The sequence below is a fragment of the Gekko japonicus genome, unplaced genomic scaffold, assembly GCF_001447785.1.
Source record: "Gekko japonicus isolate JY-2015 unplaced genomic scaffold, Gekko_japonicus_V1.1 scaffold1799, whole genome shotgun sequence".
NCBI classification, from domain to species: Eukaryota; Metazoa; Chordata; class Lepidosauria; order Squamata; family Gekkonidae; genus Gekko; species Gekko japonicus.
In genome coordinates, this window is record NW_015162004.1 from 277,258 (window position 1) to 296,218 (window position 18,961).

The window sequence follows — 18,961 nt, forward strand, 5'->3', positions numbered from 1 at the left end:
GAGCTGGAACTAGAGATGGGAGCTCACTCCATCATGCGGCACCCGGGTCTCGAACTGCTGAACTACTGACCTTCCACAGCCTGCAGTTCAGCGACTTAACCACTTGAGCCACCGCACTAGTTAAAGACTCCTTAATTGGAGGCAGTGGCGTTTGAGCTCAGGATCTTCTCCATGCTAAGTAGATAATCTTCTACCACTAAGGAATAGCCCTCTGTGCACCTAGGAGTAGGGGAAATGCATGTTTACCACTGTATTGTCTACACAGGGCCAAACAATATGTCACGTTGGGGTCCATGATAAGAAGTGCAGCTTGTTTAAAAAGCAGCTGGGGATGGGACAGAGATTTGGGTCGGGGAATTAAAGACTCCTTAATTTGAGGCAGTGGCGTTTGAGCTCAGGATCTTCTCCATGCTAAGTATATAATCTACCACTAAGGAATAATCCTCTGTGCACCTAGGAGTAGGGAAAATGCATGTTTACCACTGCATGCTTCAGCTTCCGGTAGTGTGCTTCTGGCAAAATCCACCCTTGAATGCAGGAAGTCGCTTTATACTGGATAGGACCCTCGGCTCGTGAAGATCAGTATTGTCTGCACAGGGCTAAACAATATGTTACGTTGGGGTCCATGATAAGAAGTGCAGCTTGTTTAAAAAGCAGCTGGGGATGGGACAGAGATTTGGGTCGGGGAAGGGAGGCTGGTCCTTCTCTGCACCCCTGCGCTTTCCCTGCTAGCGGCTCCGTTGGGGGAGATGGGTGTGGTGTTTAAGGAGGATTAAAAACCTCCCACACGCTGTGGCCCTGATCCGGTTTTGTCCCCCCTCCCACCCCCGTGCCTTTGCTTGAAGCTTGAATGGCTCCTTAGGAAATTCAGCCACAAATCCCTCAGTGTAAGATGTCTGTCGTCTGGCTCTCAGTTAACACAGAGCTGGCACAGACTCGTAGGGTGCCAGAAGGTTCCAACTCTGCTGGAAAGCTTCGCTTGGGATTTATAGGCCACCTCTGCAGTGTGCCCTCTACCAGATTCTGGGCATTCGCATCTGCGTGAGACATTTGTATCCCATCCTTCCGCAAGGAGCTCAGAGAAGCAGACGTGAGGGCTCGTTCGGTCCCCTCTTCTCATTTTATCCTCAAGACCACTTTGCAAGGGCAGGCTAAGCTAACACAGAGCTGTTCCACACAGTGTTGCTTTCTTTCGGAAGCCCTGCGTGATCAGCAGAGTGAGGAGCTGAACCTGTATCTTCCCAGACAGGGCTACCACATCCCCCCCCCCCCGACCCGGCAACCGGCAGGGGATGGGGGGAGACTTACCAGGTGGTGGGGGCCATTGCTGGTGATGCATTGACATTACTGGTGACATGTTAACATTGACTTCCTGTGCGCACTGTTAAATGTTCGATCATAGAGTTTTGCCCCAATGCCAGAGCGTCCCTGGCGTGCGTCCCCACCCCCCAAGCAATGTGCTGACGTCACTTCTGGGCACATGTGGAGTGACATCACATCTGGAATACTGCTGACGTCTCCCCCATTTTGGCACTGTTCTTCTCCCTAGCACTCAGCTGAAGGGCAGTGAGTAGTGCCTGCTGGGGGCAGGGGGAGCCGTGTTTGTCTGCTGGTGATCCCTGGCCCCAAAGACATCCGGCTGTCCTCGGCCAGGGCCTTCTCGGTCCTGGCCCCAACTTGGTGGAATTCTCTGCCAAGCACCACCAGGGTCCCGTGGGACCTTATGCAATTCCACAGCTTGCAAGGCAGAGATGTTCCGCCAGGCTTTTGGTTGAGCGCAGCAATGGGCACCATCTTGCCTCCTCTGTTTCCATCAGATTGTTCTTTTTCTCCTCCCCATACCTACCAGGTGGCTGCAGTCCGGAATTGGGAAGAAACTGTAATTTTGCCACTTGGTCTGATTACTGGATTAACATCATTTATGTGCTTATTCGATGGCTTAAAGTTTTTACTATGTGTTGTACATCACCCATAGCCCTGCAGTAGCAGGGATCGGGTGATTCATAAGTTTAATAAATAGCAACAACCACCATAATAATCTGTAGCAGTAGAAAAGAGCAAGCGTCCAGTAGCACCTTAAAGACTAACAAAATTCATCGAAGAGGTGGCAAACTTCCTTTACGGAGCTTTTGGAGGAGAAGTTCTTTTTCGGCAGAAGGGGTAGTGAATTAACTGTTTTGCGTGCCTACCGCCTCTGTACCTAAGGCTGCTGCTGCTGTTGTTATGCCAATAAGAGGTTTGTCGTGTGTTGACTAACAAAATTTGTGGCAAGGTAGGAGCTTTCATGAGTCACGGCTTACTTCTTCAGCTACCTCATCCCCTGTCACCATTTTTTTTTAGTCTTTAAGGTGCTACTGGACTTTTTCTAGTCTTTTCTACCACTGGGGGCAGGGGATCCTGGCAACCCTTCTCCAACGGACGAATCACCACACCTCACTGGCTGCCATCTTACACTGGTCTTCCAAACTATCACGAATGCAGGCCTGAGTCCATCTCATAGACTGCCGGGTGATAATTAAAATCTTGTGCTTGCTTTTGACTTGAGACTGTTGGATGGAATCCCATCCCTCAGTCAGTCCTCACTGTTGTATCATTTAATTTTTGGTTCTTCTTCTCCCCCGGCTGACAGAACCATGCTACGGCCCATTAAGCTGGAGTTCCCCCTGGAGGAACACCTGGAGATGAAGGCAGAGGATGAGGAGGAGGAGCAGGAGGAAGACTACGGGGATGACGATGCCGTCTCGGACATCTGCATTGTGAAGATCGAGTCGGCCATGGAGGTGGCTCAGCGGCAGAAGAAGAAACAGCAGCAGCAGCAACAGCAGCAGCAACAGCAGCAGGCCGGCGCAACTTGGAACAAAGAGGCGTCTCCCCAGCAAAGCTGGAACAAGGAGTCTTCTCCACCACAAGCTTGGAGCAAGGAGTCGTCTCCTCCGCCAGGGTGGAACAAAGACGCTTCCGAAGACCAAGAGGAATCTCAAGTCAACTCCACGGTGGCAGAAGCTGCGGGGTCTCCTCTGGAAACGGCGCCGGAGAAACCTCAGCAGGGTGTGGTCAAGGCATGTTACAGCCTCTACGAGGACGCGGAAGGCTCGGGCCTGCTGATCATCCCCAGCGGAGGCTACTTGGAAGAGACCAGCGAAGCGGCTGCCGTCGCCTCCGAGTGCCAGAGCAGTGGCGGCGGGGTGGGGCTGGTCTTGGCGGGACTGAGCGGCCGCCCCTTCTCCAGCTTCCCCGCGGCGGGGAGGGGTGGCGACGGCCCAGGGGCGACCTGGGGTGGCAACGGCGCCTCGCGGATCATCTGCTGCACCAAATGCGACGAGGTCTTCCAAGGGGTGGAGAAGCTGGTCTTCCACATGCGCGCCCACCACTTCATCTTCATGTGCCCCCGATGCGGCAAGCAGTTCAACCACAGCAGCAACCTCAACCGGCACATGAACGTCCACCGCGGCGTCAAGTCCCACTCCTGCACCATCTGTGGGAAGTGCTTCACCCAGAAGTCCACCCTCCACGACCACATGAACCTCCACAGCGGCGAGAGGCCTTACCGCTGCTCCTACTGCGAGGTCCGCTTCGCCCACAAGCCCGCTATCCGACGCCACCTCAAGGAGCAGCATGGCAAGACCACGGCGGAGAACGTCATGGAAGCCGGCATGGCCCAGATTAACGTCCTCATACGCTGAAGGAGGAGGGAGAGGAGGAGGAGGAGGAGGAGGAGGAGAAGGGGGGGGGGTCAGCCGTGGGAAGTCGAAGAGGATGCGACTCCTGAGCTCTGAGGGAGGGAAAGTGGGGTTGTAGGGGTTAGGATGTGGGGGTGGTGAGCCAGAGCTCCTTGAGTTTTGGGGGATGGGGTATTTAGTGACTAGTGTACTAGAGGGATGGGACTCCTGGATTGGAAGGGGGGGGTCGAGATTAGTGGATTAGAAAAGTGTAGGTCAGACGGGAAATCATGAGGTGAGGGGGAGGGGATCTAGTCCAGTCAGAGCAGGGGGCTGAGGGATCCAAGATCCCCGGGGTCTGTTCTCTTCCTTTGCCTTTCCCAGCCTTCTGTTCATTACGCCCAGTTACCAGAAACCACTACCTCTTTTTTTTACAGTCAAGCAGGTGAAGGATCGTGGCCTTTGGGCTGTTTGGGGGAGAGGCCCGTGACTCTCGAAATACCTCCTCCGTTAAAAGGGCATAGATGCGACTTCAACTCTCGGCACCCAAAGCACCCCAGTGGCCGTCAAATCAGCACGGCATCAGGAGGGAGGCTGGCAGCCCTTAGTCGGCGGAAGCGAAAGCAAGCGTCGTGACAGGCCTGTCGGTCCCTTCTGACCCTGTCTCCTGTCGTTTGGTAATTTGTTCGGAGGTGGGGGCCGATTCACCCGGGAGCCTATAAGGAAGCCCCCCTCCAATGGTCGGAAGCCTCCGGGTGATTGTAGCAGTGTAAAGAAAGCAGGAACCCAACTGAATGTGAACTCACCCTGAGATTCAAACCATGAAATGTTCAAGTGAAGAGAATCTACTTTGTTGCTTACCTACAGAAGCCTAGTAGTCTTGGTTCACAGGGTATAATTTTATTCAAATAGAGAAGCCCCAGTTCACAAGTTACAGTGAATGCACGCACAATCCATCTACAGCGTACACTGGGGTTTTCTTTATATATGTGTCGGGTAGAGCCAGTTCAGTGTAGTGCCAGTTTGGTGTAGTGGTTAAGAGCGCGGACTAATCTGGGAGAACCGGGTTTGATTCCCCACTCCTCCACGTGCAGCTGCTGGTGTGACCTTGGGTCAGTCATAAGTTCTTTCGGAGCTGTTCTCTCAAGGGCAGTTCTCTCAGAGTTCTCTCCGCCCCACCTACCTCACAGGCAGTGTTACCTCTAAGCTGAGGTAGTGTGAGCTAGCTCACAGTTTTTTAGCCTCCGGCTCACACATTTTTGTCTTAGCTCAGGAAGGATGGCTCCAGAGCAAACTAATTTATGCAGCAGCCAAACCACTCTCTCAGAACTTTAAGGCCAGTAGCTCACAAAGTATAATTTTTTGCTCACAGGACGCCACAGTTTAGAGGGAGCATTGCTCACAGGGTAGGGGAAGGGAAGGAGATTGTAAGCTGCTCTGAGACTCCTTCGTGTAGTGATGGGCGGGGTATAAATCCAATCTCTTTTTCTTCTAGTTCTCATGTTAGTCCAACATGAGCCAAACGTGTGATTAAAACCACACACAATTTATTCAGGTACCGGTCCCCGGTTTCGTTTGTGAATGCATCTCAGCTCTTCCTTACAAACAGATGTACCCACCTCCAGGCAGGATGTACGTGTGCTCACTGTGACATGTGAACAGGACAAGAGAGGCCGCTAATCTGGGGGAAGATGAGAAGAGCATGAAGGCAAACAGTTTGGTGGAAAGATCAAGCTGAGCGTATCCTGCATTCCTGTGATTGTCCTGGGCAATTGTGGAATCTCAGCCTTTGGGCTTTTGAAAAAGGAAGTTGCTAGTCCTCCAGGTGGTGAAGATACACTTGAAAGTGTGGTAGATGATACCTGTGGGGACTTGAGAACCACTGTGTATGGGGAGGGGGGGATCCAGTAAGATTTGCTGTGGCTTGGTTCTTCCCAGGGCTTGCAGGAGAAAATTTCCTCTAACCCAACCCCCATCTATTGTTCTCCTGAGCTCTTTCCAGCCCCTGTACCTACCTCCAGGCAGGATGTACGTGCGCTCACTGTAACTTGTGAACAGGACAAGAGAGGCCACTTATCTGGGGGAAGATGAGAAGAGCGTGAAGGCAAACAGTTTGGTGGAAAGATCAAGCTGAGCGTATCCTGCATTCCTGTGATTGTCCTGGGCAATTGTGGAATCTCAGCCTTTGGGCTTTTGAAAAAGGAAGTTGCTAGTCCTCCAGGTGGTGAAGATACACTTGAAAGTGTGGTAGATGATATCTGTGGGGACTTGAGAACCACTGTGTATGGGGAGGGGGGGATCCAGTAAGATTTGCTGTGGCTTGGTTCTTCCCAGGGCTTGCAGGAGAAAATTTCCTCTAACCCAACCCCCATCTATTGTTCTCCTGAGCTCTTTCCAGCCCCTGTCTGGCTCTACCAGGTTTAGCAAAATAAACTAAAAGTCCAGGGGTACCTTAAAGACTAACAACATTTTATTTCATGAGTGACCTACGATCAGTGCTGGATAAGGATACTCCTCTCTCGCAGGCCACAGACAGCTCCCTAACCTGAAAAAGCTTCTCATTATGATAATGCCCTGCTTAATATGAACTTGGACTCTGGGACCAGGGCCTGTAATAAACCAAAATGCCAATTTTGTCCCTCTAACAACACAATCACCGGACTGAACAACACCAGCCACAACATCTTGGGTTAATTTCACCTGCTCCTTTCCCAGCATTATATGTACCTGGTGTCGGCATTACCCTGCTACTCCCTTCATTGGACAAAAAGGCACAAATCTTACATTAAAAACACAATAGAAAGCAGCAGGAGAACATTGTGAACTTCTAGCACATTCCATTGCTGACGTAAGAGTGGCAGTCCTCGAACAGAGAAGCTTCAAAGGGAGATTACAACAGGAGATTGCTGAACTAGAATTCATTAAAAGGTTCGAGACAATGGACCTCCCAGAGCTGAATATGGACATAGCATTCTTGTCCCATTACAGATGCTGATGTTCTACACTTCCCACCTCTGTGCATATCCTAGCTCTAGTCAAGCTGATTACATTTTGCATTGTACCTCCACATTCTGACTTTGGCTGGCCCTTCCACCTTCTGTCCTGACTATAACGGCTGATAAGATCTTCAGTCTCATTTGTATCGGGCAAAGTGTGCTTTGACTCATAAAAGGGAAGAAGAGATTGGATTTATAAGCAAGAGAGTACCAGAAAAACATATACTTCTGCTACACTGACTATGCTAATGCCTTTGATTGTGTGGATCACATCAAACTATGGCAAGTCCTTAAAGAGATGGGAGTACCAGACCACCTCACATGTCTCTTGAGAAACCTGTATAAGGGTCAAGAAGTGACAGTTAGAACTGGATATGGAACAACTGATTGGTTTAGCATCGGAAAAGGAGTACAAGGATGTTTATTGTCACCTTGCTTATTTAACTTATATACAGAGTACATCATGCAAAATACCAGCCTGGATGAATCACAAGCTCGAATTAAGATTGGTGGGAAAAACATCAACAACCTCAGATATGCAGATGATATCACTCTAATGGCAGAAAGTGAAAAGGACCTAAAGAGCCTCTTGCTCATAGTGAAAGAGGAGAGTGCAAAAGTTGGCTTGAAACTCAACATCAAAAAAACTAAGATCATGGCATCTGGTCCCATCACTCCTTGGCAAATCAAAGGGGAAGTCGTGGAAGCAGTGACAGACTTCACATTCCTGGGATCCAAGATCACTGTAGACGGTGACTGCAACCATGAAATTAAAAGATGCCTGCTCCTTGGGAGGAAAGCGATGGCAAATCTAGACAGCATAATAAAAAGTAGAGACATCACCCTGCCAACAAAAGTCCGCATGGTCAAAGCAATGGTATTCCCAGTAGTCATGTATGGCTGCGAGAGTTGGACTATAAGGAAGGCTGAGCGCCAAAGAATAGATTCTTTTGAACTATGGTGCTGGAGAAGACTCTTGAGAATCCTTTGGACTGCAAGAAGATCAAATCAGTCAATCCTCAAAGAAATCAACCCTGACTGTTCCCTGGAAGGCCAGATACTGAAGCTGAAGCTCAAATACTTTAGCCACCAAATGAGAAGGGAGCACTCACTGGAGAAGACCCTGATGCTGGGAAAGATTGAAGGTCAAAGAAGACGGGGACGGCAAAGGATGAGATGGTTAGACAGTGTTATCGATGCAATGAACATGAAATTAAGCAAACTCCGGAGCACAACTGAAGATAGGAGGGCCTGGCGTGATGTGGTCCATGGGGTCACGAAGAGTTGGACTCGACTGTGCGACTGAACAACAACTTCACTTAGAGTCTCAGAGTGGCTTACAATCTCCTTCCCTTCCTCTCCCCACACCAGACACCCTGTGAGGTAGGTGTGGTTGAGAGAGCCCTTTTGAGGACTGGTCTTGAGAGAACAGCTTTAAGAGAACTGTGACTGACCCAAGATCACCCAGCTGGCTGCATGTAGAAGAGTAAGGAATCAAACCCAGTTCTCTCAGATTAGAGTCCACTGCTCTGAACCACTACACCAAACTTAAAAGCTTATACCTTGGGAAATTTTGCTGGCTTTTAAGGTACTACCGGTCTCGAATTTTGTTCTATTTCAATATGAGCTTTCATACATTACCAGTTTACTTCATCAGGTATGAGGAAGTGAGTTCTAACTCCCGAAAGCTCATCTTGAAATAAACGTTAAGTCTTTAAGGTGCCATGGGACGTTTTATTTTAACTTAATTATTGATTTAATTCTTTCATACCCCAACATTCTCCCCAATGGAGACCCATTCTCCTCTCCTCCATTTACCGTAGTCATCACAACAACCCTGTGAGGTAGGTTAGACTGAGAGAATAACTGGCCCAAAGTCACCCAGCAAGCTTCCATGACAGAGCAGGGATTCAAACTTGGGTCTCCCAGATCCTTGTCTGACACTGTAACCACTACACCGTGGCACTATCCTTTTGCATTTACCACACTGACAAGGCATCTTGAGCCAATTTCTTCACCGCCTTGCAGGCTTGAACCTTGCTTTTCAGAGTACAAGCTGAGATTCTTGGGATGCCGGATTCCGCACTCAGTACCAAAACCTCCGTTCTGTGCGTGGAATCCTCACAGCCCTGGAACCACTCCTAGTGGCATTAGGACAAGAGGATTTTTCTCTCTCCTTGAAGCAGTATTGGTTCTGATCCCCTGGACCCTAACTAGCTTTTTTAAAAATTCAAACTTTTTTTCTAAAAAAATAAAACAATAAAAACAAGTTTTAAAAAAAGAAGCATTTTTTGGCAGTTATGTGTTGGACCGAACGTCAAGATTGAGTGGGTAAAACTGGGCCGGCTCACACACACATCAACAAACATAAATCCGCCTGATACTGAATTAGGTGACTTTTTGGCTGTCAAGGTCACTGTTGTCTCCTCGGACTGGCAACAGCTCTCCTGGGTCTCAGTCAGAGATCTTTCACCTCAGTGACTAGTGGGGATTAAACTTGGGACCTTCTACACTCAAAGCAGAGGCTCATAACATTGGGGGTGTGTGGGTTGGGGGTGTGTGAAGCAATACACAGAAGGGAGTTAGGAAAAGACTCACAAGAACTGTTTGGCCTTGAGCAGAAAATGGGTTTATCTAGGTGAGAATTATGTTTCACGCTGTGGCCAACGAGAGGTACGGGGGCACCCGCAAAGCAGGACAGCAAAGCAAAGGTGGCCCTCTTGTACTCCAAGGAGTAACCTAACTTTCTGTATGGAAGTTAACTGGTAGTTGGCTACCAAAATGGTTAATGATGGCTGATAGGCCTTGAATTTTATCTAATGTTTTCACAAAACGTTCCTTTCTGGAGCCTTGTGAAAGGGTTCGTCTTGATCCAAGATCCGTCAGGTCCAGCACTCTGGACCACCAGCAGCTTACGAGGAGGGGCATAAAGCTATAAGCTGAGGCCTTTCCTTGATGTTGCCTCCTGGCTCTGGTATTCAAAGGTTTACTGCCTCTGCACATGGAGGTTCATGGTTCCTCCCCCATTTTATCTTCACAACAGCAACCTGTGAGGTAGGTTAGGCAAAGAGTGACTGGACCAAGGTCACTCAGTGACATTGGGAGACTTTGAATCCGGATCACCTTAGTAATAGTCCAATATTCTAAACACTACACTGCAAGAGTTCTCTACCAGAGTGATAGGGCTGCCAACCTCCAGTTGGGGCCTGGAGATCCCCCAGAATAGCAACATTTTCAGGCGACAGAAATCAGTTGCCTTGGAGAAAATGGATGCTTTGGAGGGTAGACGCTATGGTATTATACTTCACTGAAGTCCCTCATCTCCCCAAATCCTCTCCTCCCCCAAGCTGCACCCCCAAATGTCCCAGAATTTACTACACTCAAGCTGGCAACTCTACACGAGTGGTCATAATCACATCTGGAAGCGGTGAGTTCCACGAGGAATTCCATATTATGCAGAGGAAACGCTTTGTTTAGATTCTGAAACTAATCTGTTTAGCTGGAGAAAGAGAAATCACAGCTCGTAGCTGCAGCCTTCCTGGAGAGGCAGCTAAGAAATAAAGAATAAGCCAAAGAAGGGAATATCACCTGATGTAGTGTAGTGGCTAAGAGAGTAGCTCTCCTGGTTCAAATCTTGCCTCTGCCAAGAACAAACTAAGCCGCTTCCTCGTCGATGTTTTTCTCCACCTTTGTCTCCAGACTGGAGCACCATTTTGGGAAATATCCATAAACATCCAGTCTCTGGGCTTCCCTTCTCCTCAATACATTCTTGCTCATACCTGGTTTACTATGATTTATCTTTTTCTGAAGCAACACAGTCCAAGTGTGTTCGCATGCTGTCTGCATGGGAAGGTATGCGTTTTTGAACGCCCTCCCCACTCCAGTGCCATTTTTTCTCTCTCACAGCCACCAGTTCCCCACCTGTGCCTCCATAGGGCTTTTTAATTGCTTTTTTTTGGGGGGGGGGAGTATTGGTAATTGCTATAGCCAGGGGTCATTTCGTAGAAAAAGAGGTGCAGGAGCTCATTAGCATAACTTATTTGCATATGCCACACCACCTGACATCACCGGAAGTGGACTGTTTTGGATTGCTAGCTATTGGGGGGGGGAATGTGCAGATCTGTCCTCACAGAGGAGGGAGAGCTTGTACCTGAATAAAACTTGGTCTTAAAGGTGCCACTGGACTCTTTTGGACCGGGGGGCTGGAGGGAGCTCTGCAACTTACCTGGCTGCTTCTTGCTCTGACTGAGGGCTGCTGGGAGCAGGGGGTGGGGCTTGTTGCATGTGCCCACCCCCTTGGCTCTTTACTGCCAGAGCTCTGCTTCTGTGCGCTCCTGCAGGAAATGACCCCTGGCTATAGCAGTATAACACTATAGTGTCTTTTTTGGTGGGTTTTTTTGCTGTCAAGTAGCAGTCGACTTATGGCAACCCCGTGGGGTTAGGCAAGAGCCATTCAAAGGCAGGGTTTGCCATTGCCTCCCTCTGCACAGAAGAAGAAGAAGAGATTGGATTTATACCCCTCCCTTCACTCGGAGTCTCAGAGCGGCTTACAAACTCCTTTCCCTTCCCCTCCCCACAACGGACACCCTGTGAGGTAGGTGGGGCTGAGAGAGCTCTTGACAGAAACTGCTCTTTTTTTCAAGAACAGCTGTGCCAGAGCTATGGCTTGCCCAAGGTCATCCAGCCAGGTGCAAGTGGAGGAGTGTGGAATCAAACCCGGTTCTCCCGCGCACTTAACCACTACACCAAACTGGCTCCCAGTTAGAGACCCTGGAATTCCCTGATGGTCTCTCATTCAAGTACTAACCAGGGCTGACCCTGCTTAGCTTCCGAGATCTGACAAGATCAAGGTAGCCTGGGCTATCCAAGTCAGGATAGCAATATAATACAATAGAAATTACAGGGTTTTTTTTAAAGGCTTCTGGTGGCTTGGGGGGGATGGAGGCTGGTAAAGGAAAGCATGCTGAAAACTGCTGTGTGGGAACTCCATCGCCAATGCAAATAGTTTCGGAGGGTTGCCACGTTAGTCTGAAGTAGAACAGCTATATTCAAGTCCAGTAGCATAAGAAGAGCCCTGCGGGATCAGACCAATGGTCCATCTAGTCCAGCATCCTGTCTCACATAGTGGCCAACCAGTTCCTCTGGAGGTCCAATGACAGGGCACAGAGGCCGAGGCCTTCCCCTGATGTTGCTTCCTGGCTCCGGGACTCGGAGGCTTAGTGCCTCTGAATGGGGAAATTCCCCTCAGTCACCATGGCTCCTAGCCACTGATAGACTTATCCTCCATGAACCTCTCTAATCCCATTTTAAAGCTATTTATTCCTGTGGCCACCTCTACACCTTAGAGAAGAGACCAACACAGGGTTGCCAGATCTGAGTTGGGAAATATCTAGATAATTTGGGGGTGGAGACTGGGGAGGGATATCGGCATGGCATAATCCCGTAGATTCCCCCGTCCAAAGCAGCCATTTTCTCCAGGGGAACAGATCTTGGTAGTCTGGAGATCAATTGTAACAGCAGGGGGTCCCCAGGTGCTGCCTGGAGGTTGGCAACCCTAGACCAACAAGATGTTCAGGTTATGAGCTTCTGAGAGTCAAAGCTCCCTTCAGTGACGAAGGGAGTTTTGACTCTCAAAAGCTCATAGCCTGAAAATCTTGCTGGTCTCTGAAGTGCTATGGGCTCGAATCTAGGTGCTACAACTCTGCATTTGCAGCAGCAATGAATGCAGGGCAGAGACTTCTGATTGTGCGGATGAGGCCTTTGTGGTTTTCGGGAGCCTGAACCCTCTATCTGCAGCACACGGAGAATACTAACGGCCAACCTTATAGGGCTGCAGTAAGGAATGCAACAAAGAAAGAGAGCCAGGTTGGTGTAGTGGTTAAGAGAGCGGACTCTAATCTGGGAGAACTGGGTTTGATTCCCCGCTCCTCCACTTGCAGCTGCTGGATGACCTTAGGCAAGCCATAGTTCTATCAAAGCTGTTCTCCCAAGGAAAGTTCTGGAAAGAGCTCTCTCAGCCCCACCTACCTCACAGGGTGTCTGTTGTGGGGAGGGGAAGGGAAAGGAGTTTGTAAACCACTCTGAGACTCCGAATGAAGGGCGGGGTATAAATCCAATCTCTTCTTTTTGTTCTTCTTGTTCTTCTTCTTGCACACTTTGCGCACTGACAGTGAAAGGCAAACGTTTACTATCAAATAAACCAAAGGGCTGCTTATGGTAACAGTCTGAAGCTGAGAAGCATCAGCGACCATGAAATGATAAAGAGGAAAGGGGGGGGGATGGCTGAATGGGGATTATTTAGAACAAAGTTGGAGTCCAGCGGCACCTTTAAGACCAACAAAGGTTTATTCAAGGTATGAGCTTTTGTGTGCATGCACACTTCTAGTGTTCCGCTCCTTCAGACCAACACAGCTGACTACCACCTGGATCTATCTTCATGGGGATTAATTAGTTTTATTTACTTCAGTTGTACTCCACTTTTCTCCTTAACAGGGACCCCAAATGGCTTACAACATTCTCCTGTCTTCCACTTTATCCTCAAAACAATCCTGTAAGGTGGGTTAGACTGAATGTGCGACTGGCCCTACAGTGATGCCAATCTCCAGGTGGGGCCTGTACCTCTCCTGGAATGACTTACAGAGGTCAGTTTCCCTGGAGAAAACAGCATCTTCAAAGGGTGGACTCTGTGGCATCCTATCCTCACCAAGCTCCTGCCCTCCAACTCTGCCCTCCCCAGGCTCTGCCTTCAGATCTCCAGGAGTTTCCCAGCCCTGAGGTGGCAACCCCCCCTGGCAGAATGGAGCTCTCAGATCCTAGTCTGAGATTCTTAACCACAGAGGTTAAATTAATCCAATTTTAAGGGCCCGGTAATTCAGTTACTGAATATAAAATGACCACATATATGAAAAATTCATTACAAAATGAATAAAAACAATTACAGCCCCAAATGTAGCCTCAGTTCAGATTAAAACCATACAGTCATCTCAAACATAGACCATCTGCAGAACAAAGTTTAAAGTCCAGTGGCACCTTTAGACCATATGCAACCCTGACCAAATGCATTTTGGCCTTCTTCAGTGGTCAAGCATAGTTATTACACATTGGCTCCAGACACTGCAATAATATCACAATAATTAATCAATATAGAATCAAGTTAGAACCTTTCTGGTTCTTAATTCATTTATTTGGGTTTTCTCCCCCCCCCCACCCTCCCCCCCCCCCTTTGCCTTTTACCACCTTTGCCTTTTCACTCTAACAACTACACCGTGCTGGCTCTCCAATGAAGACTCCATGTAATACCATTTATAAAGACTAGCCAAAATAATAAAATAGTGCACAAGTTTTTAAGATCTCCAGTACTCTTAATCAAGATAATATTTTTTTAAAATAACCTTTGTTTTGCTTACAGAAGCCAGTGTGGTGTAGTAGTGAAATGTCAGACAAGGGTCTCAGAGACCCAGGTTCAAATCCCCACCCCCGGCATAGAATCTTGCTGGGCGTCCTTTGGCCAGTCAGACTCTCTCAGCCTAACCTACCTAACAAGGCTAACGTGATGATAAAAATGGAAGAGAGGAGAGTGACCTAAGCTGCTTTGGGTCCCTTTTTTGGGGAAAAGCAGGATATAAATGAAGTAAATAAATACTAGTAACCTAGGGTTACCAGATGTCCTCGTTTTAGAGGACATGTCCTTTTTTTGTGTGTCTGTCCTCTTTTTTAAAAAAAAAACGGATGAAAATGTCCTCTTTTTGGGTTGGAAGATTAGGAATATTTCTAGCTAGCAGCAATGCTCAGGGCTTCAATAGTAGGGGTATTTAAAATGAACTCTGTCATAGCGACCACTCGTTTGAAGTAGTCAGTCGGGACATAAGTCCTCTGTTTTGCTTTTCAAAATATGCTAACCCTAAGTACCCTGCACAGTGCCATATAAACATCCAGAAGGGATTAATACGTTTACGAGAAGCAGCCAACGAGTAGTGAAACCCCTCTGTGCGTTCTCAGAGGCACTTCCCATTTTCCAGGGTAATGAATGAAAACAACGGCACATTCCCGGAGGCCTTTTCCAACGCAATGATAAGAACAGATGCTGGGGCGGAGGGCGCTCTCTCTTGATGCAGGTGCAGGGCTCTCCCGGCACCTTTCTCCCTCGCGCTCTTTGTCTGACTCGAACGGACCGAGCCGGCGCGGCTGCCCCTTTAACACGCTTCCTCCCCCGCCCCTTTCTTCGCCCCGTGGCGGTGACGTCAGTGCGGGGCCGGCTCTGCTGCTGCTGGCGGCGGGAGGCCATGGAGGCTGCCGGAGCGGGAGCCACGCAGGTTCGGGCGCGCGGGTGGGGGACGGGACAGTGGGGGACAGGGTGGGGGCTTCGCGAAAGGGGAAGAAAAAAACCCCCAGAGGGAATCGGGCGCGAGGCTGGGTCTCGCCTTCCCCCAGTCCCCATCACTCATTGTCCTCCGTTGACTCCCCATTGTAAACGGAGATGGGTTTCCTGCAGGAAGACCTGGAAATGCAAAACGGAGATTTGGCTGTATTGATGGAGAGAGCATGGGCGCGGGGCGCGGGGAGGGAGCTCTCGCTCGGGAGACGGAGCGGTTCCCCGGTGGCGGGAAGGCTTGCAGTGTGAAGTGATGGGGGGACGCGGGGCTACCCGCTGCCCCCAGGTCGCGCTAGTTTTGGCTAGCCAGTTTCTGCAGTTCGAGAGGGGGGGAGAGGGTCATCACTGTGGATCTAAAAAGCCTTTAGGATTGCTTGAGGATGGAGGAAGGAAAGACTTCTAGGGGAAGGGAGATTATGTCCTGTACCTCCTTAGGATTCAGATCAAGATGGGTCGCCGTGTTTGTCTATACCAGTAGAAAAGAGCAAGAGTCTCACAGCACCTTCAAGACGAACAATTTGTGTCAGGATATGAGTTTTCATGAGCCACCGCTCACTTCTCCCTGCTCACTTCTCCTTCGGGTTCGTTATTGCTTAGGCACACTTAGTAATACCCAAACTTGTGTCGCTTCATTCTGGCAGTTTCCCACTGACTCTTTTGAATACACTTCTCCGTCTTGTCCTTCATCATTTACTAACCTCCAATCCTCCCTTTCCCTGGCTAAAAATAAAAATATAGACGAACTAACCGAAGCGTTTCACCCACTTGGTTCTTTGAAAGATTTCATTTCAAACCCAGCACAGAGTGCCCAGAGCCAGGGTTTTAACAGGGACCTGCAGATATCTTGCCTGTGCTTAAGAGATCTTCACAGGCTCTCTGTACCAGGATAGATTCAGGTGGGTAGCAATGTTCCCTCTAAACTGTGGAGTCTTGTGAGCAAAAATTCCACTTTGTGAGCTACTGGCACTAAAGTTGTGAGCGAGCAATTTGGCTACTGCATACATTCATTTACTCTGGAGCCCTCCTTCCTGAGCTGAGACAAAAATGTGTGAGCTGGAGGCTAAAAAACCGTGAGCTGGCTCACACTAGCTCAGCTTAGAGGGAACACTGGTGGGTAGCTGTGTTGGTCTGAAGCAACAGAACAAAGTCTGAGTCCAGTGGCACCTTTAAGATCAACAAAGTTTTATTCTTGGTATAAGCTTTCATGTGCGTGCATGCACACTTCTTCAGAAGCTTTATTCAAAGTGTCGGTTCTGACATTTGGTGGCCCAGATATTCTAGGAGGTCCTAGAAAGGCTGCTGATTTCTGTATTAATCTGCTCATGATTTGAGATCTTCAGCTCAGGGCCTCTGTCTTCTGAAGTGATGTGGGTTGCTACCAGAAGCAGACCCTTTTCTTCGGTATCACACGAAGCTTGGAGCACACACACCCATCGTCCAAAGACGTGTTGATCATGTGCCTATTCTGTTCACTTTGACACAAAAGTTAAAAACATTTATTTTGTTTGCATTTAGTTACTTAGGATTTTCCCTGCCAGCTGCAATGCTTTTGGTCGCCATATCTCAAAAAAGGACATTGCAGAGCTGGAAAAAGGGCAGAGGAGGGCAACCAAGATGATTTGGGGGTTGGAGCACCTTCCCTATGAAGGAAGGCTGAAAAGTCTGGGACTTTTCAGTTTAGAAAAGAGACAGCTGAGGGGGAACATAGAGGTTTATAAAATTATGTATGGGGTGGAGAGAGTTGACAAAGAGAACTTTTTCTCCTTCTGCCAAAATACTAGAACTCGAGGACATCCAGTGAAGGGAACCTACTGATGTGCAGTAGGTTCAGGACGGACAGAGAGTAATTGAAATGTAGAATTTGCTGCCAGAGTATGTAGTGATGGCCACAGCTTTAAAAGGAGATTAGATAGAGGATAGGTCTGTCGGTGGCTACTAGCCATGGTGACTTCACACTCAGAGGCAGTCAACCTCTGAATCCCAGTGCCAGGAGGCAACGTCAGGGGAAGGCCTCAGCCTCTGTGCCCTGTCGTTGGACCTCCAGAGGAACGGGTTGCCCACTGTGTGAGACAAGGTGCTGGACTAGATGGACCACTGGTCTGATCCAGCAGGGCTCTTCTTATGTTCTTACCTAGATACCTGGATGAGGTGGAAAGACTGGGTGTGCATGTTTTAATAAAGTTAAGACAGTAGGTAAATTGTAGTTTTATTTGAAAGAGGAGCTACTGTACAATCATATCATCCAACTATCCTTATTATCTTTGTTGGAAATTAATCCACCCACTCTCAAGAAGAGGTTATGGGGATCTTCTTAATTTAACTTGTTTTCATTGATTTCCGTAGGATTAGGCACCCTTTACTGCACTGTTACTCTGCTGGCTCACAGAGAGCCACATTCTCAATTCCCATCAACCAAAACGCCACGCAACTACTGTAAACCCTGTGTGCAATACCACCAGACACACATACGATAAGATGTATGTGTACAGTGCTGTCAAGTTGCAGCTGAGTTACAGTGACCCCAGCAAGGGGCTTTCGAGGCAAGTGAGAAACAGAGGTGATCTGCCATTGCTTTCCTCTGCAGAGTCTTCCTTGGTGGTCTCCCTTCCAAGAACCAACCCTGCTTAGCTTCTGAGGTCTGATGAGATTGAGCTATACCATGCCATCTTCCCTCCCGTACAATATAAATATTAAAATGATTAGTATAATATTTCAAACTGCCAGGGTACCTCTGAGTACCAGGCTAGCCTGATTTTGGAAACCAAGCGGGTTCAAGCCAGGTTGGTACTTGCATGGGTCGCGACGCAGAGGCTGGCATTGGCAAACCACATCTGTTCCATCTCTGGCCTCGAAAACCCTTCTGGGGTCTCCATACGTTGGCTGCAACTTGAGGGCACGTCCCACTACCACCTCTGTACATGTGGGCTTCTCTCTCCTTACCCCTGTCAGACAGCCCTTGGGTATCTGGAGTGAGAGGAAGGCCTTGCAAGGCAGACTTACGACATAAAGCTGCACACAAGTTCTCCAGAACTTGTTATGAGGCCAGATGTTGAAAGATAAGGACCTCCCTATGTGAAGAATTGCCTTCAGCTGGAACCCTCGTGTTATGAGACGGGAGTGGTTATAGAACATTTCTCTATGCTGAGTAGGAACCTCTTGCCAACCACAGGCCAATAGCCTTGCCTGCTTTCCTGAAAAATGGGGCAGGTGCCATGCTGTGAAGTGGCACTCAGAAGAGCAACGTGTGACTCCTGAGCCACTGAGTGGGTATCACTACCTTACTGCATAGGATTGGGCTGTTCCTCACTCAGCCCCTTGCCAAGTTTCCTAAAGGAGGTAGAGATGCATAAACTGCTAGGAAATTGATGGCTGGACTACCCGTGATGGTAGAATGGCAGAGGTGTCCTTTGGCCTCAAGAGGCTGTTGAAGGACCCTCCAGGCTCGATCAGGGCCATAGCAAAGGGAAGGATATTTAAACTTTTCCCCTTGCTCCGGTTCATCAATTGGAAGTGGGCTTCCCTAAATTATTTTAGGTGCCAGGTTTTTTTTTTTTGGTTTTTTTTTAAAAGACAGGCTTAAGCCTGCCCTCCCTCCACAGTGAGAGGGGAAAGAGGTTTTTTTTAAAAAAAAAAAAATCTGGGAAGAGCCACAAGATAGCTTTACTCATCACTCAGTTATCCTTCCCAAGCTTTGTTCTGTTGCTTCAGACCAACATGGCTACCCCACCTGAATCTAACAAGATGGTGGAGTTCGTCACCCTTCTCCGTATTGCCCCCACACAAAGTGTTTTTAGGGCCAGATTACACATCTGAAGTCTCCGCCCAAAGATCTTGTTTATGGAGTTTGTAGCTTTTTTGGACTCAGAGCAGCCGATCAGACAGACTCATCCATTCAAATGGCCTTAAAAACCAGGAGATATAAGAAATTAGAACTT

The 18,961-nt window shown here is 48.7% G+C and overlaps 2 protein-coding genes across 2 annotated transcripts in view; both read left to right on the plus strand.

Moving 5' to 3' along the window:
• The window catches only part of ZBTB12 (zinc finger and BTB domain containing 12), a 5,820-nt gene extending 2,137 nt beyond the window's left edge, over positions 1 to 3,683 (plus strand). The window contains exon 2 of the mRNA XM_015405469.1: positions 2,630 to 3,683. Coding sequence (XP_015260955.1) covers positions 2,630 to 3,683 — 1,054 coding nt within the window. The remainder of the gene's footprint in view (positions 1 to 2,629) is intronic.
• An 11,252-nt stretch (positions 3,684 to 14,935) lies between these two features.
• The window catches only part of EHMT2 (euchromatic histone-lysine N-methyltransferase 2), a 51,701-nt gene continuing 47,675 nt past the window's right edge, over positions 14,936 to 18,961 (plus strand). The window contains 1 exon segment of the mRNA XM_015405457.1: positions 14,936 to 14,967. Within this exon segment, the coding sequence (XP_015260943.1) occupies positions 14,938 to 14,967 (30 nt within the window). The 5' untranslated portion in view covers positions 14,936 to 14,937.